Source organism: Clarias gariepinus, chromosome 1, assembly GCF_024256425.1.
Source record: "Clarias gariepinus isolate MV-2021 ecotype Netherlands chromosome 1, CGAR_prim_01v2, whole genome shotgun sequence".
Lineage (NCBI taxonomy): Eukaryota > Metazoa > Chordata > Actinopteri > Siluriformes > Clariidae > Clarias > Clarias gariepinus.
Window position 1 is genome coordinate 27,376,934 of NC_071100.1, and position 26,914 is coordinate 27,403,847.

At 36.9% G+C, this 26,914-nt stretch overlaps 1 protein-coding gene across 1 annotated transcript in view; it reads right to left on the reverse strand.

Moving 5' to 3' along the window:
- pcxb (pyruvate carboxylase b) overlaps positions 1–26,914 on the reverse strand; it is a 224,751-nt gene that overhangs the window by 146,866 nt on the left and 50,971 nt on the right. The window contains exon 9 of the mRNA XM_053495657.1: positions 13,217–13,379. Within this exon, the coding sequence (XP_053351632.1) occupies positions 13,217–13,379 (163 nt within the window). The remainder of the gene's footprint in view (positions 1–13,216; positions 13,380–26,914) is intronic.

Here is a 26,914-nt window from a genome sequence, read left to right on the forward strand (position 1 = left end):
CACATTGTGCCTTTGTGGGTTTTTTTTTTTTTATATATAAAAGGGCTTCTCACAAGCTGCATAAAACATGTTTTTTTTTTTTTTTTTTTTTCATTAAAAGAGATTTTTTTTCCCTTTGAGAAAATGTCCCATTCTTGGTAATGTCACTGTGATGATCTATTCTGATAATAGTGAACTGTTGATGATTGCCATCATAATGTTCCTTGGTACTGTACATCTAATTAATTTATTCAATCAATCTCTATACCGCTTATTCTGTACAGGGCCAAGGGAAGGAAGGCAGGGTACACCCTGAAAATATTGCCAGTCCATCACAGGGTAATCTGCATGCTTTTGGACTAGGGGAAGGGAACCAGAGTACTGTACCTGGAGGACACCTCCCCAAAAAAGGGGAGAACATGCAAACTCCACACACAGAGATCTGTAGTGGAAACCGAACCCTCAACTCTGGAAGTGTAAGGCACAGTGCTAAGCACTACACTAGAGTGACACCTGCAACCAGATTATTATAAGCTTTTTTCTTTTTCCTCCCTAAAAAATCATATTTGGCTTTTTAAAAATGTTGCTGTTGTGTGTCATTTTAAAGGTGGGAAAACTTTTATATTGCTGTTATGTAAAATCTATAACTATAACTGAATTTTTTTTTCCTTCAAGATTATTTGCTTTTGTTAGTGGTTACTTTTATTTGTGTGACTTGTGAACTGTAAAAAAAAAAAAAAAAAAAAAAAAAAATACAGCAGTACAAGCCTTGGTTTTATAGAAACTAGATTAAAAAAAAAATTGCACGTCTCAGCTGGAACGACCATCCTTCAAAGAACAAAGAAGACATGTGTTAATCTTAACCAAGGGTGTGGAATGAACTTTCCCTGGCTGTCTGTAAAACTGATTCACTGTCTGTATTTAGATGGAGCCTGAAAACCTACATCATTTTCAATAACATTTATCAGTGCTTGTACACTGCCTGGCAAAACAAAAAAAAAAAAGTTGCACACTCTAAGATCAAATCTTTTATTTATTTTTTTTAGTTTAATTACCAGGTTTGACAAGACCACACAATGTGGTGGCCAGTTCATGTGTGTAATGCTCCCACAATCACTCTTTCACAGTTTGAGTCCTTGAATATGCTTGTACCATCAGGGAAAAACTCCACTGATGTAATTTGCTGGTCATTTAGTACATTCAGGTCATCAGCTGATCTGACCAACTGACCCAACCCCCATACCATAACTCTGCTTCCAGAGGCTTGTACATGAGCTGCCATGCATGATGGGTGCGTCGCGTCATGCACTTCCTTTTTTACCTTGACACAATCATCAGTCTGGAACAGAGTCAATCTGATCTTTTTCCATTGCTCAATAGTCCAATTTTTATGTTCCCCAGCAAACTGAAACCTTTTTTCTGATTCATCACTAACAATTTTTTTATATCCAGACAGCTGTTACGATTAAATCTAATGAGTTTTCATTATATTGTGTGCATATGGAAACGTCTTACTTTCACTATTTAAAATAGTTATGGTTTGTACTGTTGATTTTTTTTTTACCATTTAACCGCAGCAATAAGTGATCCCCATGAAATATTTTTTTCTGATATTTTTTTTGTTTGACAGTTCAGCTATTCTCTTCCAGGTTTGGATAATGTGTTTAAGGGTCCTTAACCCAGTTCCAGTCATTTCTTAGTTGTTTTCTTTTCTAAAATGCCCATATATATATATATATATATATATATATATATATATATATATATATATATATATATAGTTTTTTCTCCAGGCAGTTCATGCACAACATCATTTGCATGCGTTCTTTTCTTGCTGCATGATTACTCCTCTGAAAGCATTTACTGTAAGCTCAATGCTACTCTGAGACACCTTTTTAAGTATAATGTTTTACTACAAAGCTCTTCTGTAACTTGCCCCAAACGAGGGTGTTAAATACTAAAAATGTACAGTAAATGATGGTGGCTTATTTAAATAACAGCAAAAAAAAAAGCAGCTTAGGAACACTTTTGCCTCAACAAGTTCTTCGTTTTTAAACGCAGATTTGAAAATCATTGTAGTAACCATTAGTAAGGTTTTTTTTGTGCTCTGCCTGCTAGGATTTCCCTGTTAGCAATGACAGCAAATATACAGTAAATATGGATGGCAATTAATGGTACAATGCACACTACCTAGACGGGGCAGAAGAACAATGCTGGATGGATTATATCGCAGAGTAGAGTTGAACATAGCTATGAAGCTGTATAGTACACAGATTGCTCATATTATCCTGCATTTTAAGTATGAAAAGCTGTAGCTGAAACATTAAACAACAGCAAACGTAGCAGTTGAAATCTGTAAAGAGAGGGTTTTTTTTTCAGTTTTTACTCACTGTAGACTCAGAAGTCTGTTCTTGGCTGACATGATGTGATATGCCGCTGCTATCGTCCATCTGTCTGAAGATTTAACATGCCTTGTATTCCGAAATGCTTTTCTCCTAATCATGATTGAAGTTATTTGAGCTCAAACTAATCTGGCCATTCAAATCTGACCGCTCTCATCAACAAGGCAATTCCACAGAATGCAGAGGATGTGTAAACTCTACAGGCTGCTGTGTGTGGTAATCTAAGGAGTTTATAAAATACTTATACCAGTCCATATACCAAGTGGCACCAACAATCATTCCAAATCACTGAAATCATTTGTTTTGACACGCTCATGTACAGTATGATGAAAAACAATACCCAAAGCTCTTGACCTGTTTTTTAGGCCCTGTGATTAGATAATTGCACTAATGAGGTTTGCGGTGCTAATAAATAACAGGTGGCCAGTAAACACACAAAGCAAATGTAATACATAATGAATTTGTTTTATATTCTACGTGCGTCCATATATCTCAGTGGGAACACTCACTCACTCAACATCTATACTGATTTATCCTTTATTCATGGTCGCGAGGGCCTGAAGCCTATCCCAGGAGACTTAGCATATGAAGGGGGTACGCCCTGGACAGAGTGCCAATCCATTGCAGGGATAACACACACACAGACACTCATTAACACACACTGGGCAATTTGTGAGCACTAATTAACCTATTCTGCAGGTCTTTGGACTGTGAAAGGAAACCAGAGTACCTGGAGGAAACCCACTAAGCACGGGGAGAAAATGCAAACACCATGCACACAGGGATGGAAATTGAACCTGGACCCTGGAGGTGTAAGGCGACCGTGCTAACCACTATACCACCGCCTCAGTGAAACACATTTGACAGTGATGTGCACACAATAATCATGCAGTAAGATAAATATATGTATGTATTATGTTATTTAAGGCAGACATGGGGGAACATCTTGCATATTTCATGCTCATGGGGCTGTATAATTATCTGTGCATGCGTTATTGTGCTTTCTCCGGTACATACTATGTTATTTCTTTAAATAATTTAACACAAATTTTTTCTGAGAAGTAAATGTGTGTGTGTGTGTGTGTGTGTGTGTGTGTGTGTGTGTGTGTGTGTGTGTGTGGTCTAAGTGGCCGTTTAGTATGATGAATGATTTAGTCCTGACCCTGAACCTTAGCTGACAGCCACTTTTCTTTGTGGGTGTGTGTTCCTAAGATAATGTGTTCCAGGAATAATGATACCGCCACTAATATATTTTTTTCATTTATACCCTTTTTCTGCATACATTTGCATGCATAAAGAACATAAAGTAAAAAACACAACAGTGTGCTCTGTAAACTTATTTTGGTCCACAGAAACCAGACTTTTTATTTAATTTCATTTTTACTTCTGCTTGAATGACGGTTAAAAAAAAGTCCGGTTTGGTTTTAGTAACTCTGTAAGCTAAACAAGGCTCTATCAGGCAGTTTAAATCTCTTTATCACCATCAACCTACGGTAATGTGAAAAAAATTTAGAGAAGCTGAGCTTTTTAACCTTTTAGTTTATGTAAATAGCAAGTGGAGCAGAGCTCTGACATTGTAATTTGATAGAAAAATGAAAATCATTGCACAGCAAATTAGGTATAATAATGGTGATGAAATATAGAATGCCAAGGCTGGTAAATAAACTGAAAGTTGGTGACTCTGGATCTGATTGTTAGTTAAAGTAACACAATTTTACTTTAAACACTTTTTGTAAACTTTAAATGACAGTACATAAAGTAAATTTAGAGCTACTGTTTCCACACTGGTGTTCTCAAAGTGCCCAGAGTGTGTGAGTGTGTGTATGTGTGTGTGCCCTGCTATGGATTGGCACCCTGTCCAGGGTGTACCCCACCGTGTGTCCTAAGTCTTTTGGGATAGACTCGAGGCAACCCGTGACCCTGAATACAGGATGAAGCGGTATAGAAGATGAGTGAGTGTTCACACACTGTACTAGTAGCATTTAAAAAAATTCTCTAACCTTGTAGATAGTTAACGCAAAATAAACTAATTTCTAATTTCTGAATAATTTAAAAAAATCTGAAAACACAATCTGCAAACCTTCCAAGTTGTTAAGTAAGACTCAACACAATTGGATAGTCATGCATGAAGTATAAACCGTGCATGTGGAATCCTTCAATGTGGCATTTGTGGCAGGCTGTAAATGTTCTTAATGTAATACTGTATGTCTAGACAACAGAAGGTGTTTTAGTTTGAAAAAAAATTCTGTTCAATTGTTCTCATTATTCCATTTTAGACCAATGGCTTTCCATCGTAAAACATGTTCATGTTGTCACTATATGAGATATTATGCATACATTATTACTGTATATAATTGATTATGCATATGTAAAACTTCAAATGCAAAATTAGCAAAAACAATCAGCAAGTAAACAGTCCGGAAATCAAACTGTTAGACAAACAAGGAAAGGGACTATATCAACAACCAAGACATCAAGTAACATAGAGGTTTGGAATCCCTCACTAGAACAAATTATAACTTAATCAGTGTGTATAATTTCAGGGGCTGCATTCTTCAAAAGACGGATTTGAACGCCTATTAGGTCACAATGTCATGACTGAGGCTGTATCACTTCAAAGGCAGTGGTGGCTCAGTGGGTTAAGGCTGTAGGTAACTGCGTTACTGGTTGGGCGTTCAGGCCTATGATGATCATCTAGACACAGAGACAGAGCTAATAAGTGTGTGAAATTAGAGAGAGGGGTGGGAGAGGTACTCGGCCATGTACAGTCTCATGTACTCAGTCATGTGGTGGATCTTAATGTTCAATACACTGCTGAGAAATGAAGCTTAATGTTGAACTAATTGATTTAAAGTGGAGGAATTCTGGGAATCGCTTTTTTTTTTGATGATAATCTAATCAGATCAGAAGGGAAACAAACTTTACATAGTACATAAATTGTGAAGGAAAAATATTTTACATAAATGCATGTGATTGGATAAGACGCTACAGAAGCTGCAATACATCTTGTTTAAAAATTTTAAGTTGTTGAACTGTAGTCGGATTTATTTTCATACACTAAGCAATTCTGGTACTAGTAATGATAAGCACAGGCTCTGAAAAATTTTGAATACAGTGTTTTTTTTGTTTTTTTGCCTTATAAACTTTAGCGAATACCCCAGTTTTGCAATTTATGCCTAAGAACTGTTGGTGCAACATTTGTGCAAAGTTACAAACCAAAAGCTACTAGAAAAAGCACATAGTGTAGGATATAGAGGCATATTTAGGTTTAGCAATTAGTAATGTTTCCACATATGTTTATTCATTCTTTTCACTGCCTTCTTTCTCTCCGTTCTACCGCTATTCCCAGAAAGCTCATGTTAGTTTAAATGAATGCAGAACATTTGATCTACTACAGCTCGGGTGTGAATGAATGCTAAAGCATGAGCGCTGCTAATATTTGCATACATGACACATTGTGACTGATGACTACGGGTGTGTTTTTGTGGTGCTGAAACTTCAGTGTTTTATTACCGTGTTTGGATAATTTGGTTGAGTAATGTGCATGCATAACAAATATACTGTGGGTGCATAAATTTGGTAAATTGGAATGTGTAGCTTTGTGTGTGTGTGTGTGTGTGTGTGTGTGTGTGTGTGTGTGTGTCTGTGTGTGTGTGTGTGTGTGTGTGTGTGTCTGTGTGCCTGCATGCATGTGTGTGTATGTGTGTGTGTGTGTGTGTGTGTGTGTGTGTGTGTGTGTGTGTGTGTGTGTGTATGTATGTGTGTGTGTGTGTGTGTACAGCCAGTGTTATACCTGTGGAACCATTTTGACTGAGATTGGGTTATTGTGTCGGCTTTATATACTGTGTGTCAGTGTGCGTTTGTAAAGCACCAATTGCAATATATTTCTTATAGAACTGTAAAAAACGATGGAATGAAAAAGATGAAAGTGATATAATGTGTGAGAGACAAAGAGAGTAAGGAAAAATAGAGAGACACAAGATTAAGGAAGAATAATAGGAATGCTGTCACAAATAAAACAAATGGACGATGGACCGACAGTACTAGTCTTACCAAATATACAGAGGAAAGGATAGGAGAAATGTGACTCTGTGTGTGTGTGTGTGTGTGTGTGTGTGTGTGTGTGTGTGCGTGCACACGCACCACTGAAGAAGCACTTCATCTATCCATCAACATGTCCCAAATACATCACAGTTTGTAGTTGCGTATCTCTTCTTTGCTATCCATTTATCCAAAACACATCCCTCCGTCTTGTTCTAGTCTTCATAAAACAAAAATAAGATTTTGATGTACTGAATCGCAGACTGTCTAGTCCTTTCCCATGCCTATGTGTATTACTGTGTTACGAAAAGGGCTGCAACCTTCCCTCCATCTTGCTCACTCTAAAGCCAGTGAGGAAATGACCTTCTGCAATAGAGAGGCTAAAGGCATTTTAAGGGCTTCTTTATTTGAACAAAAGACACTGAAAATAAATCTTGCTCAGTCTTTTTCCCTCTCTTACTCTCTCTTTCTCATTCTCTCTATGTCATCCCCTGATAAAGCTCTTCTCCCTGCCTCTTTGACCTCCCAAGAGCACTGATGCAACAACGTATTCATTCAATTCTAAATTTATTCTGTTTGCAATGTCTGGTGCATTTTTTCAACTGTTTTTTTGTTTTGTTTTGTATTTTTTTTTTTTTTTTTTTTTTTAAGATATGCACAATTCATTGTTGGCTTATGTCTCTTTGCACAGTTCATTCTCTACAGGGTTGCCATGCTTTCCTGTGTGGAGGGAAATGAAAGAAGGGTGGGAGAAAGAGGGAAGTTGATGAAGTGTTAGGAGGAAAGCAGTGAATGAAATAAGCGCAAGGTCAACTGCGAACAGAGAAACAAATTTGTCACTTTTTAATTGGAAAATGGTTGGACTGCGTAGGGTAAAAATGACCTTAATAGGTTCAGAGACCCATATGGGATCATGCCTTATCAACCCTGACTTCTGTTAAATTAGATGTGATTTATTAGTACTTGTCAAGGTGGGCCTCATCATTATTATTATTATTATTATACTAATGAGGAAAAAGTATATGTTTCTAAACATGCAAGCACTACTATTGCTTTGCCCCTCCATGGTTGGGGGTTTAATCTTTTCTGTGCTCTGTCTGCATGGAATTAGTAATTGTTTCCTGAAGTTGTGCTGTAGTCTGATCAATCGCTGTTTCCAAAATGTCCACAATGTATGATTAGCGTATAATTCTGTGTGTGAGAGTGTGAGTGTGTGTTTGTGCCCTGCATTGGGTTGGCACCCTATCAATGTACCCTGAGTTTCCTTGCATAGGCTCCAGTCCCCTGGCAACCATACACAAGATAAGCAGGGTGGAAAATAAATGAATAAATGAGCAAATGTGCTAATAAATAATAAACTGATTTCCCTAGATTGATGCTGGTAATGTTTTTGCTGTCTCAGTATTGTGGTTGAAATAGAGCCAGGCAAGCCTCTGGAATGTGGAGAAATTAGAGCACCTCTTGAGACTCAATGATCACCTTCGAATGTGGAATCAACCATTACTAATGGCAAAGGGGGAGGCCAGGAGTACAGAATTGCACAGATAAGCAAATATCAGGTATGAATGTCTGGAAGGGAGCGAGAGAGAGAGAGAGAGAGAGAGAGTTGAGAAAGGTGGACGGGCAAAGAAAGTTTCAGAGTTGTAAAGGTCATTTGCTGTGACTCTGTTGGCATTTTCACATGTACAATACATTATTTATATGGCATCAAAATTCATAAGTGTGCTGCATCATGTACTGTACCCTACATGGCAACCTTAAGTAAACACAGACAGTGATTTTCATCATGTAAATATTTATAAGCTACAACTCTATAAGCAGTACGAAAGAATCATATAAATTACATCCATAAATGAAAACTGCTACTGCAACATTTCCGAGTTCTTCTACCTTTCGACTTTTGAATTGAGTCAAACTTTCTACTGACCATCCCCTCCGACATCTTTTCTCTTTTTTTCATTGCAGTAATTTAAGTAAAAGTAACTGTTATTCAACATCTATTAGCTCCAAGATCTGCTCAGTATTATTTGCTACTGTTTCATAAAAAACTGTGAACAGAGAGTGGCGAAGAAAGCACAGTGGCATAGAAACTCTGAATGCCAACTAAAGGTTTGTCAGTGTAATTGTAGACAGACACAAGCATAAATGCTTGCCGTGTCATAGGCCACTTGCATAGACTTGACACAAAAACATAAATCAGACTTTATCCATGCATTCGGGTAATATTTATCTGACTATTTTCAATTGATTTTGCTTTTCCCTAAAAGCTGACTGTCCTTACATGCAATGTTTAATCTGAATAAAGACATGTTTCTACAGGGTCCACTTTTCTCACTCACTCTTACTCATCATCTACAGTATACCACTTTATCCCATATTTAGGGTTGCGGGGGGCTGGAGCCTATACCAAAGGACTTAGGGCCCAAGGTGGGGTACACACTGGACAACATGCCAATCCATCGCAGGGCACACACACATACACACTCTCACAATATGAGCAATTTGGCAACACCAATAAGCCTAACCTGCATGTGCTTGGCTTGAGTACCCAGAGTACGCACCACCAGTACACCTGTCTAGTAGGACTTTTATACCAGACTGCATAGAATGCCAAGATACACTATTTGGACAAAAGAATTTGGCCAAACCTGCAATGAATTTGTTTCCAAATACTGTCACGTCATGAACTAAAGACAGGCATGTGCCAGAAACTTCAAAAGCAAGTAAATAAAGCACTGCCAATTGATCACCACATTTGAGAGATCCTGACCAATTCCGCAGCACTTTAATCTAAGCCACACCCCAACTAATGTGATCCTGTTACCAACAAGGAAAAGGCGCTGGGTTTGCCATTGAGACCACAGTCCCCTCACAGGATGTCCAAAAGGACAAGGGCTCACGCTGAGGCCGCGCTAATGGGTGGCTGGGCAGGGCCAGCTGGGCGATTCAGCGAATAGAATAATTAAGATGCATTAAAGCCCGTGCTGCCCCGCCACCTGCTGGAGCTTTCGCACTGCTTTTGTTTAAGCTCGGGGCGCCAAGGCAGGTGGGCTGCCCACTGTCAATCTATGTGGCAGGGTTAAAGGCATTAGGGCAGTCTGAGAAGAATCTGGAGGTCGACCGGCAAAAACTGTATGCAGCATGGAAAAAGGAAAACCTGTGGAGCACAATGCCACCATTTGAGTTCCCTAAGGATGACATCATGCAAAGACCTGCACAAGTCGCTGCAGCGTAAAAGAGCACCTGTTGATTGTTTGTCTGTGACCAACAATGAGAAAATCTGGAGCTGCTGCATCACAGGGCTGGCAGGAACCGTTGTCCACATCAACACACTCTGCTAGTCTTTCACTACTCACATTTGCCAGGACTTGCACGTGCAACCCTCACTTGTCCCCTTGTTTTTCTTTATTTCTCCTCACTTCCCTTCCATTTTCCCATTATTCTTAATAAAACCAACCTTTTCCCATAATACCTCATCTTGTGTCTGTGTGTCTGTGGTGTCAAAGATCTTACAATACATATACTTCAATATGGAGTTGGTCCCGCTTCTTCTTGGGAAGCTGTCCACAAGATTTTGAAGTGTTTTTGTGGAAATTCAGGCTCATTCATTCCGTAGAGCATTTAAAAGGTCCTGCACTGATTGCAATTTCTGTTCCAGTTCATCCCTAAGATGCTCAATTCGGTTGAGGTCTGGGCTCTGAACTCATCGAATCATGTCTTTATAGTCGTTGCTTTGTGCACTGGGGCACAGTCATGTTGGAATAGAAAAGAGCCTTCCCCAAACTATGGCCACAAAGTTGGAAACATTGCATTGTCCAAGATGTCTTGCTATGCTGAAGCATCAAGATTACCTTTCACTGGGGATAAAGGGCCTGTATGGAAAAACTTAATTTAATAATTAACAGGTTTGGCCAAATACTTTTGTTAATTTGTGTGTATAATTAAAGTAATTTACCAACTGATTTTTTTTTTTCATGGACATGAGAAAGGGACAGATTGTGTGCCTGAAGAAATTGGACTAAGTGTAACCCACAAAAGCAAGTGCACTGATAAGGTATGCTTAGTGGAAACAGACCGACACACAGTTGTTATAGTCACAGTGGTCAGACAATGTTAAAATGCCAAAAAAAAAAAAAGGAACTAGGAGGCTTGCATTTTCTGTGGCATTATATTTACAACACTATCATGTAATAGCTTAGAACATGAGTAAATACACAAAGCAGGAACCAGTTGGGATTTTGACAAGTTGAAGATAGATTATTCTTTATGGATTACTGGTAATAACTATAAAACTAAATCACCAAACATTTTATTAGGAGCATCAAACTCATACGGCCAACCAGCGAATATTGTTTATGGCATTGATTCCTCAAGGTGTTGGAAACATTGCTGATTCATGTTGGCACACCTATGTCACATAATGGTGGCAGATCCTTTAGCACTACATTCTTGCTGCAAATCTCCTCCCCAGGGAGCTCTATTGGATTCAGATCTGCTGCCTACAGAGGCGATTGAAATACAATGAACTCATTGTCATGCTTGTCATGTTTGTGCTAGACGTAGCCATTATAAAATGGGTAAATGTGGCCATAAAGTCATGTACATGGTCAGCAACAATTCTCAGACAGGCTGTGGTGTTCAAACAATTGGTATTAAGGGGCCCAAAGTGCAGCAAAATAAATAAATAAATAAATCCCCACACAATTACACCACCTCTAACAAACTAAAGCGTTGACACAAGGGAGAATATGTCTTTGGATTCATGCCGGTGATGACAAATTTTGTCCCTACCATCTGTACATCTCAGGAGAAATCATGCTTTAGAATGTTCCAAAAACCATCCTCAGCTTTCTGCTCTTGCCTGACAGAAGTGGACCTCTAAGTGGACCTTAATGTGGTGCAGTTGTATACCATCCACCTCAAGATTTGACCAGTGCATTGTATTTCTCACTGGTGTTGTTATGTGTGGTCATTTCAGTTACTGTAGTCTTTTTTCAGCTCAGGCAGTCTCACCATTCTGTTTTTGCACCATTACGTTTAAACTCTATAGACATTTGTGTGTGAAATACTCATATCAATCAGTGAGGCACCAACAATTATGTCAAAGCTAAAGAGATCACATTTTTCCAATTTTTGGGTTTATTGTACATGTCTACCTGCATGAGTCTATGCTTTACCATGTCCTTGTTTGAATAGCTGACTGGATAAATGCATGAATAAGAGTAACAGCAAGTTAGTGTGTATAAATAAGAAACTGGAAACATTAATTATGAAAATATTTATGAAACTAGCTGTGCCCGCGACTTTGTTTTCATGGAATTTAATTGCACACTCATACTGTAAGTGCGATTTAAATAATGTACAACGGCATCTGTTGAATTTTGAAATAAACGAATAAACGAGTTTTACATGTTACCGTGAAGTGCATGGAATGAAGGTGACATTGCGTCTATTATCTACTAAATTTTGAGATGAACTAATGATTTTTTTTTAAGGTCGATTTTTTTTATTATATAAGGTTTTCATTTAAATTTTAAAATAGCACGTCTTCTTTTCCTGTGGGCTGATTGAGATTAAACAAAGCCTATATGTTACCTCACACTTGGTCAAATACACTTGTGAAAACCTCATTAAAACCCGTTCGATATTTTTTATGTGATACGTGCACAAACAAACAAACAAACAGACAAAATTTTTTTTTTTCCAAAGACCTTCCTGATATGTTTCATTAATCATCTTATATACCCCAAATTACTTTTTTTGCAAATACCTTTAATGTACAAATGGCAATTCTACAGTTTTATTATATGTATAGATGATAATATTACTTACAGAAAGAGCTACTGCTACTACTAACACTAATAATGAAGTGCAGTAATGTGTATGAGATTGATAAAAGGCAGGACTTATAATAATAATAATAATAATAATAATAATAATAATAATAATAAAGTAAACTTTAGAAAGTGGTAAAGGCATGCGTAAGCAGAGATGATTCAGTGATGACTGGTTTAACCAATAAATGAGCAGCTATTTCTAGATCTACCAATATATCTCTGTATTCTTTGTGGTGTAAGCATAAGGGCAAAAAAGAGTATATAATAATATGGGTATTTGGTAGGTACGTGTAATAGAAAATAAGAAATAAATGTTCAGAATATGACTTTAAGCACAGTTATGGAATATAAAACTGTACAAAAGTGACAGCAGTTGATATGCTATTATGCATATTGCTGTAAGTGCATTCTGTGAGAGGTATAGAAAAGTGTAATCTGAGTTTATCAGTGTGCCTTCAACTATATTTTTATACAGCCATTGCCAGCAGTGTATTTATTCAGATGTTGTATAGTGTAAGCAGCGCTTACTGTTGCATATCTTGTTTAAAAAATACTAAGAAGAATTTTTTTTTTTTTTATCATGAGCATGGAGTTGCTTAGCAACCATATTCACATGCTACATTGGCTGCATTGTTTCATGTACATTTGCATTAAATCAATCTTTAACAGCCTGTCACTAAATTCATGACATGGATGAATACAGTATCATCATAACTATTTGACCAAACAATCTCAAGGTTTGTGAAAAAATAGCCAGGGGGTTTTATCCATTACATAGTTACAAGTCGTGGAGATTAAACTGATCTTTTCATTAGATTAAAATATTTGCTTCTGAAGAAAATATTATCTCTTGACTTGTATCTGCAGGAGTTTTTGCACTAAACCAGTGCCAGATGATTGGCTCATGGATGGTAAATGTAGTTTTAACAGATTAACAGCTTGACCCCAACCCTGTACCTCTATTCGTCCTGTGTCAGGCTGGAATCCACGTGCTGGGTCCTCTGTGGTGACACGGCATTGGATGGCACAACCATTGATCTTGATCTTATCCTGTCTGAGGCCAAGCTCAGGGAGACTCCGGCCCTCACACACATGAAGCTGTGCATGGACAAGATCCACACTGAAAGACAGAAAGACAGGGGGAAATGAACATTACTTTTAGCTAATTAGATCCTGGATAATATACAAATGTTGGTGATGGTGAAGAATTGATCCTTTCATGATTCTTAATATACTTAAGACAATTCTGGAAGTTAATACTTTGATAAACTGAAGTGTAGTTATAACCCAGTCTAGACCATAGCATAATGAGTCATCTGATAATTCATCAGTTTAAATTATTTCAGACCTGATTACTCCATTAGGTCGTTCTAAATTAGATTAAAACACTTAACATTTCTACCTTAGGAAATTGCTCGCAACACATTTGGAACATATAAGTGAAATCAACTTTTCAAGTGACAGTTAAGAGTAATTCTCTGCCAAAGAGTTATAACCAAGTTAGTGAACCACTTAAAGATTCAGCACATGAGAAAAATGTGTGAGAGAGGCAGCCAGAGTCGGTAGGAAAAAAAAAAAACATGTTCTTTGCATATTCATAGACATCAGTAAGACATGCACTGGTTCAGTTTGTTCTGTAATACTTTAGCAAAAGCCAGCAGTTGAGCTAATAATTTGGCTAGCATGCACCTGCTAAAACTTGCCTTGGTGTAACAGCCTGGATACTATTAATATCTGTACCCAACTGCCATGTAAATATGATTGCATGCAGCTGCATTGTACGTATATAATTTTCCAAAGTTTTGGCTCCTTACCAAATGAAGTGACCTTTTGAGAAACTGCTGCATTTATTAGCACAGTTCCAATATAGCACATAAGGATTCCAAAAGCGAAAGACGTGCAAGATCCAAGCCATTAGGAAAGTTGCTTGTGCTCTGACCCAGGCAAAATCAATACGATATCATAATTTCAAGACTGTATAAGCTAATACTGTATACTTATACACTGGAGGAGAACTCATAACAGTAAGTATTGTGTGAGGCATCTCAGCGCCAAGATATAGTCACTAAAACTTTTATACTGTAGTCTGGGTAAAACAATGGCTGAAGTTACTCGGTTTACAGACACAGGATACGAAGCTACTCGCAGTGTTTTGTGATGCAACTACTTTGCAATCAGGTGAACAGCAGGAATAGATGAAACACACGCATACAGGATAGCACAGAAAAGATGACATTGCAACTCAATCAAGTTGCAGTTTGATAATCCAGTCTAGACATGCTCTAAAGTCCTGCCCTGAATGAGTGCACAATTTCATTGTATTAAAAACCTTTACTGAGTTTGGCATGCATGATATTCGACAAACATCTTATTTCTGCAGGGTTTATGGTTCAACTACTGGTCCAAAGTTCACTTTAGTGATGAAAGCAATTTTATTTAATTTTGGTCCGATGGGGAACATTTATATTTGTTGACAAACTGGAAAAAGACTAAACCCAAATTGTATAAGAAAGTCAGTGGAATATGGAGGGGGAAGCATCATGGTTTGAGAGATGTTTTCTGCAGCAGGGGTTGGGCCACTTATAGAGCTACATGGCAGAGTAAATGCATACCAGACCTTTCTGTGACAACATGCGGTTCCTTCCCTGCATTCCCCAATCAGCTAGCAATTTTCATGCACAAAAATGCCCCCTGTCATAATGAATGTTCAGCCCAGATTCTTGATCTAAACCCGATAGAAAACCTCAGGAAAATTAAGTGTCCATAATTTATTCTCTAATTTTGGTGTATTGGTTATGTAATGGTTTTCATAGTTTCAATAGCTTAACTACATAACATAATAAAATCCAATTACATTTAAATCATCTCAAGCTTACCATCTATCTTTAACATCCATGACTATTTTTTTTTTATAATATTATGCATTCACCAGAAGTGTGTAAAATTAGTGTAGTATATTAAATTGACAGTTTGCACATAGTTAATATGTTTAACAAACTTTTTTTATTTTAAAGAAGCTACTTGGTATAATTTTCCAGGACTTTCTTAAAGAACTTTATATGCTAATTTAAAGTGAAAACACTGCATGGCATAGTCAATCAACTTTAATATTTGTCTTTGAAATAAGCTTCAAACCCAAGACTTTAGATCAAAATGTCTATGTTGCATTGTATCTAAGAGATAACAACCAACAAATCATCCTGGTATCAGAACATAATGACAGCAAATGAAAAAGAACGAAAGCAGGGTAATTATCTCAGATAACCATTTACTGTTTTAGAAAAGAAGGCGCTATATTTTTGCACAAAATGGGCCAATTTCTTGTTTTTTATTTAATTAACCTTCCAGTTCCCTACTCACAAATATTAATATGGTTGTTATAATTACATTTAGGCATTTGGCAGACACTGTTATTTAGAGGAACTTACAAAAGTGCTTACATTTTTGTCACTGGATAGATCCTTAAACTGGGTTACTAGGTTACTAACTGTGGACCATCACTCAAACAGTGTTGGCAATTTTTTGTTTTTTTTGTTTTTGTTTTGGAGGGGGGGGGGGGGGAGTTTTACTCCAAGAGATAGTGTCATAATGTGTTTGTGGCTCTTAAATAAAACATTTCAATGCACTGTACATAATAATTTTTTTTTTTTTTTTTTTTTTTTCTGGATAAATGTCCCGGATATTCTTTGGTTTAGGTAATAATCGGCCTACGTAAACCCTTACAACATTCACATAACCCTTCATTCTTATGGTAACCTTCTAACATTTTCACATATGCAATTTTAGGAGAACTGAATTAGAACTGTGATTTAATACACAGTTGTGAACTTTGATTCATAAAACAAAACACTGTAAAACTACAGTTAAATAAATTTGATACTGATAATTGGTGTAAGGAGGGGAGAAAACATTGAAATATTGCATCCTTAATCTCTAGAAATGAGACAGTCACATATTCCTCAAAAAAGACATTTTAACTTCATTAACCTTTAGTGTGTGCCTTCTTTCTGAGTATTCTTTTGCAACACCCACTCAGATTTAAACATGCCAACCAATATTGTCAATCCCCAACACACACACACACACACACACACACACACACACACACACACACAATCTCTGGGAAACAAAAAATACCAAAATAAGACATTGAAGGTCTCTCTCTCTCTCTCTCTCTCTCTTTGACATTCTTCCCTCTGCTAGTCCCAGCTTCCCTATAGCATCAATATTCTATTTTCAAACTGCAGATTCGTAATTAATTTCTGCTTCTGTGAGGCTGGAGAAGTGCAGACACAGAGAGGGAATGAGAGAGGTGTAGAATATCAAATCGCTTCTATGCCAGAAAAGAGAGGTGCGACTAGATTTTAAAAAAAAAGAAAAGAAAAAAAAAACAGTTATAAAGTGACAAAACTGAAACTGAGCCAGAGGGAGAAGCAGAAAGTAGAGGTATACAGTGATTGTTTATCTGCAAATTCCACAATGGCAAAATGCAACAAGATAAAACAGCTAATCGCTATAAAAATGACAAACAGCACATGAAGCCAATCAGTTATGTGTTCTGTATTGGGTATGTGTTCTTTGGTTCTGAGGGTGGACTGATCACGTGGAGGGTTTCAGGGTCACAATAAGGACAGCTTGTTGCTCAACGCTGACCACAGCTCAACTCTAAATGTTCTGATGTGAAAGAAGAACATTGAACTGACCTTCAACTCCTTTTAAACACACACAAACACATTATGTAATAGCTTAAAATAATAATGTTCCATTTATCTACTTCATCACATCATTAGATGATATTAACATCAGAGTCCATTAACAGCAAATTAGTACTGCATTTACTGCAACTTCCATTAGTGGGTCACCTGTCAGACAAACCGAACGATCATTGTAATCCTTTGCTTCATAGGCTATAATACTCATCACAGCATGCACCAGTAATAGACCTGTTCCTTAATCTGTTATCACTTCTTGCTCACTCCTTAAGCTCACTAGGTAGGTGGCCTCCCCCCTCTGCAGGTGTGTAAAGGGGTGGGACCGCTGGAAACGGGCATGGCTGTGAGGTAATCAGCGCTTATAGATCGCAGACTTCTCCCCGTGTTTTAAAACCAAAGTGGGAAGTCTATCTATGAAGCATAGAGTCGTGCAGCAGATGCTTAAAATGCAGAAAAGCAGCATGTGACCGGGGTGATGTAATGCGCCCCAGGGCCTTTAAAGAAATGAAACTGAAAGCAGAAAGCAGTCGTTTGATCGCTGCGTGAGGGACAGCCATGTGAACACTCCACACACTCCCCCATAGAGCCAGCCTTGAGGATTCTGCTGCTGAAGAGGGAAAAAAGACCACTGTACATACACATTAAGGCCCCCGTTCCCAGCAAGGAAAGCCTCCCAGCCGTCAAAAGGGCTGAGGCTGTGCCCAATAGAGAGCTGGGAGAGGACGGTTAGCCTGGTCAGCAGAAAGAAAAGTTCCCATAAAAAGGCAGGAGCCGGTGCCCATTTGGGCCCACTCTGCCTGCCACCATGACATGCCAGCCTTTGCCCACATGCCAGCTGGGCACTGTAACCAGACCTGCACGTGCAAATTCCTATTTTCCTTCCCTTTCTTTTTGTTCCCCCTTCCTAAATCCTTTTCCTTCCTTATTTTTCTAAATAAAATCTCCTTCAGATCTTGCCTTGTGTCTGTGTTTGTGGTGTTGCCCATACATCAAAACAGTTACATGCTATATATATTTGTTTTTCCCTAGTGGACTAGAGGCTAGGAAACAGTACTCCAATCACATGGTTCCAGGTCAGGGATCCAACCCAATCCACTTGGGAGGCATAGGCTTACTGTACCCTTAGTGCTGTTTCCAAGCCTGTATAAATTGTGAAGGGTAGGATAGTGTCAGGAAAATAATCTGTCTGCGATGACCTCAGATGGAAAGCCACCAAAAAAATAAATAAAAATTCTGTATATTTCCTTTGGGGCATGTTCCTGAGCAGTTAGCGCTGATGTGCCACACATCCAGAATTGTGGGTTTAAATCTCTTCTCCAGTCATGTCTGGATTTTGCAAGTTTTTTTTTTTTTTTTTTTTGCTTTAATTAGGTACTTTTCCACAGTCTGTGTATGCATATACATGCTTAACCGGTGAAATACAGTGCATCCTTTGTCCTGAGCAGAGATCTCCGGGATAGGCTCCAAGCCCTTCACCCCTCACCACCCCCGCGACAATTTACAGCTGTATGGAAAATTAAGAAATTAATGCAATTAATTATATATCATCGAAAAATACATTTTAAATTAATATGTTCTCCTGTTAGGGGTTCAAACTTGAAGAATCACCTTCTGAAGGGTATTTGGAGTTTCAGTATCTTGTGAGGGTGGCATGGTGGTATATTAGGTGAAGTTGCTGCCACACAGCCCCACCTTTTGATTCTGAGGTCAGGTTTCTTTTTTTGCATGTTCTCTGCTTATCTTCTTGTTTACCTCCCAAAACAAACTGCTTATCTGCTAAAAACATTAGCAGATTAGCTAAATTACCTAAAAATATAAATATGTGCATGTGTAATGCAGTGCAATAGACTGTCCTGCTATCCACGGTGTATTCTTGATTTACATCCAGTGCTCCCAAGACAGTTAGTCAGGACGAATAAAGGAATCAATATCAATAAGTGATAAACACATACCTGCATTCTTATGAACCATAGCAACAACCATCAGACTTTTTCCATGAATAAACAGAGACCATAAGGGCAACAAATTCACCAGCAGCCTGGCAGAAATCCATTGTGTTCTACACTCCTTTCCCTCCTGATGAGAACCCAAGAGGCATCATAACACCAGAACTTCTCCATGAGTTTAGCTCTTTGAGGTATAACAAGCTCTACTCCTTGATCCTGTCCTCCACTTGGGTCCTATTATTATCAGCGGATGTGAAGCCCTTACAAAACATGAGTTCATCACTCAGCTTAGGCCAAGTCCTTTTGTTAAACCACTTTTAAATAAACCATTTCTTTACACTAGTGATCTCTCCAATTACTATCCACATAGCTTTTGTAGGTAGGTTGTAATCACCACAGATTTGATCCTTTAAAAGAAGTAATAACCAACACAGTGTTCTACAGTCTTGTTTCCAGAAAGATTATTTTAGAGAATCAGTAATGACTAAAGTAGTCATCTGTGGATTTTTTTCAGTATTGGTTTTGATTTGGAGTGTCATTATTTACTATGATATTTTAATAGACAAGCTTGTGAACACATTTAGTTTAGACAGATATTGTCTTGCTTGGTTCAGATCTTATTTGACAGATTGATACCAGTTTGTTAACACAAATGGAGATTCTTCAGAGCCCAAAATATCACACAATATCCTGCATATCTCTGTTTAAGGCCTCTGTTATTCTCCCTTTCTATCCAGCCCCTTGGACGTGCAACTGGCAAACATAATGTTGGCTTTCACTTCTGTGCTGATGACACACAATTATATTTGTCAGTTCAGCCCAAATTAGCATGATGGCTCTGCAAAATAGGACTGTATAAAAGACATGAACGCTTGATTAAAAACGTGTAAATTCAATAAATGCTGGTTTTTGCTACTCACAGTAAGGTTGGGAATATTGGCCTAGAGCTACTACTGTACGTAAAACCAAAGGAACCCTAAATGCAAGTTTATTAATTGATTCCAATGTAAATCTGTAATTATTATTAATTAAGGAACAGCCAAGAATTGAGAAATATGCTAAAGTGACATAAAGCTGAGAAGCTAGTGCATGCTTTCATACCTTCTAGATTGGAGGTGTTGCTGACTGGCTGCCATGCTGCCTCTTTAAGGAAGCTTGAGCTAGTTCTAATTTCAGCAGTCTATGTCCTTACCAAGAAAGAAAAGTGTGCCAGAGCACATTTCCCTAGTTTTATTAAAGATAAAACAAAAGCCAATTAAGTTTTACAGTGATTAAAGCTAGAGACATTTCTTTTTAATGAAAGTTTTAATTATTTAACAGGTGCATTTGATGTCAATATGCTACATTTTATATTACATTTATGTCACCTGACAGACACCTTTATCCAGAGTGACTTACTCAGTGGCCAAGTAACAGGCATGTCACATGATTACACAGACTCACATGACCCCTACATTTAGTTATATTTGGGCTAATATCTCAGTCTGTTTAAGTGATTTTTATATTATTAATCATTGGTAGGCATAATTATGTGTCAGTCATGGGAGGAACAAATGTGATTAAAGTACTTTATTTACATTATTATTACACTTATATGTGTTTAAAAAACTAAAAGTTAACAGAATTAGCCCACATTACCTAAGTCCAAGTTTAACAAAAGAACAGAAGCCAGAGGGCATAAGTGTTTTAATTGTTACAATGTTACATTTATAGCGTTAAACCAATGCCCATATTATGATCAAATGATGATGTCTTCTTCTATTATTATTATTATTATTATTATTATTATTATTATTATTATTATTATTATATTATATATTTGTTGACCCTAGCAATTCAACCATATACAGTAGCTTTAGCTTTTGATACCATTAGCATCTAAAAATACCACTAGCTGTCACTGTTTTATTTGTTTGCTTGATTGTGTGTTTGTTTTCAAACACGTTTTGACCCCTAATTTCCCTCCTAATGTAGTCAGGCCCAATTCCCACAGCTTTCCACATCCCATGACAGTTACCAACCAGGAAGTGTGACATGCTTCCTCCAAGGCACGTAAAAACCAACTGGTTGCATCATCATGCATGTCAGGGACGGCATAGCACACTCAGAGGTAAGTGCTATCCATCTACCTTCACCTGCATGACCTCACGGACAGCCTTGATTGGCTAGTGTCACTGAGACAACCATCATCAAAATTCCAACAATCTCTTCTGTTGTACCTCTCAGCCTGGATACATGATCATGTTTTAATTACTGTAGCTTTTTAGATTTGTTAAATTAATTAAATGACAACAATGGCTTTGTTAACTTGATGTAGTCCCCTGTGAAGAGAATGTGCTATTGGTTTTGGGTAAGTCTGTAGTCCCACTGAGGTCTGAATACTGAATTATGTATGTTTGATATTAAATCCTCACTGCGCTCACTTATCTCAACTGTAAATATGGCCCTTGAAAAGATAGCAAAATAAAATGACTGCACTTTCCAATGAGTTTGAAATGCAAAGAAAAAAAAGACGAATGATGTTCTGACATTCTGTTAGCAATGAAGGGAAAAACAGCAACAGTGGCACTATTCCTACTGAATTTAAATTTCCTCCTCCTACTACTACTACTAGTACTACTACTATTAATTAATTAATCATTATTAATTAATTAATTTAATAATAATAATAATAATAATAATAATAATAATATTTTTTTCTGTTACTTCCAAAGCACAGACCCAGCTGATGTCTGATCCATGCATTAATGTCTAGCTGCCTTCACTTTCGCCACAGCTGTCTCAGTGAAATTAGCTCCAGTTTCCTCCATAGGCCCCAAATCCTCCACAACTCAGCTGGCCTCTTTTCAAATAACACAGTTTTAGTATCATTTTACACCTACACAACACTATCTGAACTGGATTATAGCCTAGAAAGTAATGGCCCATTTCTCATTTTATTTAACACAAGTGTAAGTATCTGTGGAAACGGGGAAAAAAATTGTAGAAATTTAAAATGCCTTGTTTACGCTAAGTTGTACTTCTTTCATTGTAAACCAAATACACTCCCTGTTCAATTATCGGAGAGTGAATGACAGATGAGGAAGTGAAAAAGTAAATCAGATAAAGATTAAGCGTGTAAAATTTTAGTCTACCACTTCAGCGTTGTTATTTCAGTGGTGAAAATATGAACTAATCCCAGTAAAAATATTCAGTTTAGCTTTTCTGGTTAGTATCTATCGGTGCAGGTGTTTGCTTACATTTAGGAAGTAGCTTATTAGTAGCTTATTTAAAAGTAGATTATTAAATCTGGCATATAACTTTTCATGACAGCACTTTCGCATTACATTTTTATTTCATGTCCATCTCAAAGCCTTGTATTCATCAAAAAAAGTGCTAGATGCTATGACATATAGTATTCTGGCACACAAGTGCTCATAACTTCAATTATACTCAACAATTTTATTTCATTTATAGCACAGGTTTAACTTCAAGCAAATATGTGAGTATTCATTAAGTTTCATTAAATTCTGTCCAGCCCATTTTGAGTGATGCTGTGAAAATCTGGCTGGAATTTTTCTGAGACTAGTTTCAGTTCATCCAGTGTATGAAATGTAAAGATATCATTGAAAAAGACCTTTCTTTTATTTGTATAGATCTCTCTGAAATCTCTCTAGCCCATAGCTGCATCATAGGACTTATATCTATGTTGTATATATTTAGATGTGGAAAGTTGTATATGTGTCTCTGTTAGTTTCGTTTTAAATTGTAAGCATTATTTGATGTTGGGACAAAATACTGAAAAATGTTAAATTATTCTGATATATAACTAGAAGAAAATGAAAGACATATACTGTAATACAGATTTAATGATTTTGTATACTTGGATCTTAAATCCTTTAGGTTAATCCATAATATCTATTTATGTGCCAATTCACTGTATTCAGTTTTATTAGAAGTAATCTGTTTACTTTAGGGAATGCTCTTGACTAAATTAGCATTAAATATTTTATCAACCCAGGGTAACATTTGTTAATTTTACATGGCTACATGATATAATTTTATATGACTTTGATATACAAGGGCTGTATCAAAAGTAATGCAAACATGGGCTCAACTTTTTTATTAACTGACATAGTTCGCTGAGTTTGCACATATTGGTTGAATAACTCTCCCTCTAGATAAAGCTCCTACACTAACATCTTTTTTTTTTTAATCCCCATTGTCACTGTTGATAGTCTCCCACTGTGTGCTTTGTCTTTAAAGCAGGTTTATGCAATTTAAACAAACTTTGCCAGTTAATAAAAAATGTGCCCAATTTTCCATTATGTTTGGTACAGCCCTAGTATAAAATACCTTTTTATGTATTTTTTAAGCCATTAAATTTGGTAAGGAATGCACTCCAATTTGTTTGTAACTCTGTGGTTAAGACTTGAGGCTTGTTTGTCTTTACTTGGGACTTCACGTAAGACATCACCATTATTGTTACTATTGTATGTCATAATATTGTATAATATGTACTATTGACTTGTGTTATTCTGATATGCTTTCTTTACTACTTTATTATGTTCTATTTCCTGCTACTACAATCTCCTCTATAATATATGATGACTCTGAAAATAAGTGCTCAACTTATTTTATAACTCTCAAACATCATAAAGGTCAGCACAACACTACAAAATGTTATTCTTATTCTGGGGAGAAATTAATATCTAGATGTTTACTTCACAAAGAAAACTTGGATGGGGACTTACATGAACAATAAGAACTTAAATTAGAACTTATGTGAAGTCCAATTTTAATACCAGTTTTTGCCTGTACTGTATACTCTAGTGTGTAAACTGTACTTGTATGTGTCTGTTTGAAATTCAGGACACTTTTGCAAAACATTAAAAAAACATTAAACCATTCATATATCTTTTGAAGACGTAGTCTGTAGTGATTTTTCCACTGTAGAACATTAAATATATATAATGTCCTATATGTGTCAAGCATCTATTTAAAAAAAAATCTTTAATATTTACTCTCACCACTTCAAAATTCATACCTACGTTGAAACATGCCAAACTAATGAATGTTGCATGTTCTTATCAACAATTCTGATTACTGTATGTGACAGGTTTTCATATTTTAAATGAAGACACACACATACACATGCACACACAAATATTCCTTATGACTCGGAAAACACATTGAAGGAAGAAATAATGTGATAAGAATGTAATATGAGCAGATAAAAGGGAAAAATCTAAAGTAATTAATTCAAGATCAAACCAATAAGTGGGGCTGTGCGATAGAGAATGTGAAACTGAGATTTTTTTCTCTTCTAAGTTCTATTACAGTTTAGAATATTTGCATGTGTGTGACATATTTCAGATGCACTCCTGTGAGCCTTCAAACACCATTTTAATTTATTTTTAAAAATGTCATGGAAGCTGCCAAAAAGCTTCAGATGCAGATTTGAATTTTAATTTGACTGACAGCTGATTTGAACAACATGTGCTAAGAAGAACCAATGCAAAAACAACAACAAAAAAGAGTAAATAAATGAGAAAATGAACATATATTTAATCTAAAATCTTTACTTTATAACACTTTAGTTTTTACGTCTAGATGACCGCTGGCCCTGATCAGCAAAGGAAACTGCAATTAAGTCATAATTTTAGTATTATAAGATGCCATTCATTCCTCACCCACATATAGTGTTCTAATGCTAAGGTCACAAAGGAGCTATGTGTGCCCTTGGCTTGTACTTTTGTGGACGTTGGCATCGGTTTGCTCTTATCATCACCTGTCAGAGGAGATTAAACGCTATAGAATTTGGGGACAGAGATGAGAAAGAGTTCTTGGAGCGGCAGTTCTGATGATTGATTTGGTGCAGGAGAAAGAGAAATATAAATAAGCAAAGCAAAAAAAAATATTAACTCTCAAAAGGTCACACACATTTTCAGCTGCTCATCTGATAGCTTTTTTTTTTTTCAATAATATGGGTATCATAGCATACTATAAGCTTTAAACAATGAGCGTGACAGGGGTGTAAATATGCTAGTTAGATTAAAATTCGCCAAGTTGAAAAGCTCTAGTTTCATATAATAACTTTACTATTATGCCAGACGTAATAATACCTTAAGGAAGCAACAGAAGAAGTTTAGGTTTCTGCACTGAGGTTGCCCGAGGAATTCTAAGGATTGAAAACTGATTCTGAGATTGCATGGCATCTGCTTGGAATACAAATATTTTTGTTTGGTTGGTGTTTTTATTATCCTCCCATACAATATTACAGTCACAAGATAACTCTAGATAGACTTCTTACATTCATCTCTTAAAGTCCCACACTGTGTTTCACTATTTCTTCTTAAAACATATTATTCAGGTAATTATATTTTGTATTCAATATCCACAATAACCTAATACGAGATGGATGTAGTCACTTGGCAATTAGTTAAAAATAATTAAATAAAAAAAATGTCAAAAAGTGAATTTTAAATGTGTCAATAAACAATAAATACAGTTAAATACCATTTCAAGTTTTTACTGCCAAAGCAACCTGCCATCACTCACTCACACTCATTCTCTACTCTATATCACCTATACTGTACATGGTCACAGAAGGCCTGAAGTCTATCCCATAGAACTCAGGGCACTAGGTGGCATACACCATGGATGGTGTGCCAATCCTTCACAGGGCATAAGTACTGCTACTCTCTTACAAACGCACTAGGGAACCTACCAAGCTCACAGAAAATACACAGACCTGAAGGTGAGACCCTAGTGGTGTGAGGCCACAGTGATAACCACTATGCTTCCTGGCACCACATGATTTTTTATTTAGCATAAATAAAAACTGGATTCCTAGTCAAGGTTATCAACTTGACAAGCACTGGATTTTAGGCCACAGGTTTCTTGCAACTGAATTCATAATTCCATAATTTCACAAAAATTAAAAATCTCTATTGCCATCTCAGGAAGTTTTTTCTTGCCACTGTCGCCGTGTTGCTCATCAGAGACATTTCATTCATTCATCTCATTATTATTGGGACACATTTTTCTTACACATACACAATTTATTTATTTATTTTTTTATGAATTTCTTTCATTTTTGTAAAGCTGCTTTGAGACAATGACCATTGTTAAAAGCGCTATAGAAATAAAATAAAATAAAATTGAATAATTAAGGGACTTGAACTTGGTCCCTTTAGAATTAAAACAAATGACTCATTTATTTGTTACAAGCAGAATGCAGCAGCGAGAGTCCTCACTAGAACCAGAAGATACGAGCACATCACCCCTATCTTATCTTCACTTTATTGGCTCCCTGTGAAATTTCGCATTGATTTTAAAATACTACTTTAGACATAGTTTTGATTAAGCATTAAATGGTCTCGCACCACAGTATCTGAGTGAAATGCTAGTGTCTTACGATCTGCCACGCCTACTTCGATAGGATGCAGGTTGCTTGTCAGTACTACAGCGGGTGGCCGAGCTTTTTCTTACAAAGCCCCAAAGTTATGGAAAAGTCTTCAAAATAGTGTTCGGGATTCAGACACAGTCTCAGTGATTAAGTCCAGGCTAAAAAAAAAATTTATTTAATCAAGCATTTTTATAAATAGATTAGCCTTAGGTAAAGGAGCAGATCTGGGGGACTCATGGACGTAGAGTATTATGGTGAACTGGTATGTTTAGATGCTGTCTTCCCCACTCTCATTGATCGCTCCAGTTTGTTGACGGTGAGGTGATTGGTTGCTTTCATCACAGGAAGCCCTCATGTCTGTGTTTCCTTTTGGCTCTCCCTTTTAGTTATGCTGTCATAGTTAGTCCTGCCAGAGTCTTTGCTTGCAATCTGCACTAAATATACATTCACAATATACAGTCGTTCCTGAGCTGCCAGTGATCCAGACTCCCTCTGCCCTCCGGACCTGTCTGACCCATCCTGGTGCCCCGCTTCTGGTTGGAGATCTTGTCACATGGATGCCCTGTGTGTCTCTCTGGGATACGTCTCGTGTCTGGGGATGGTTCTC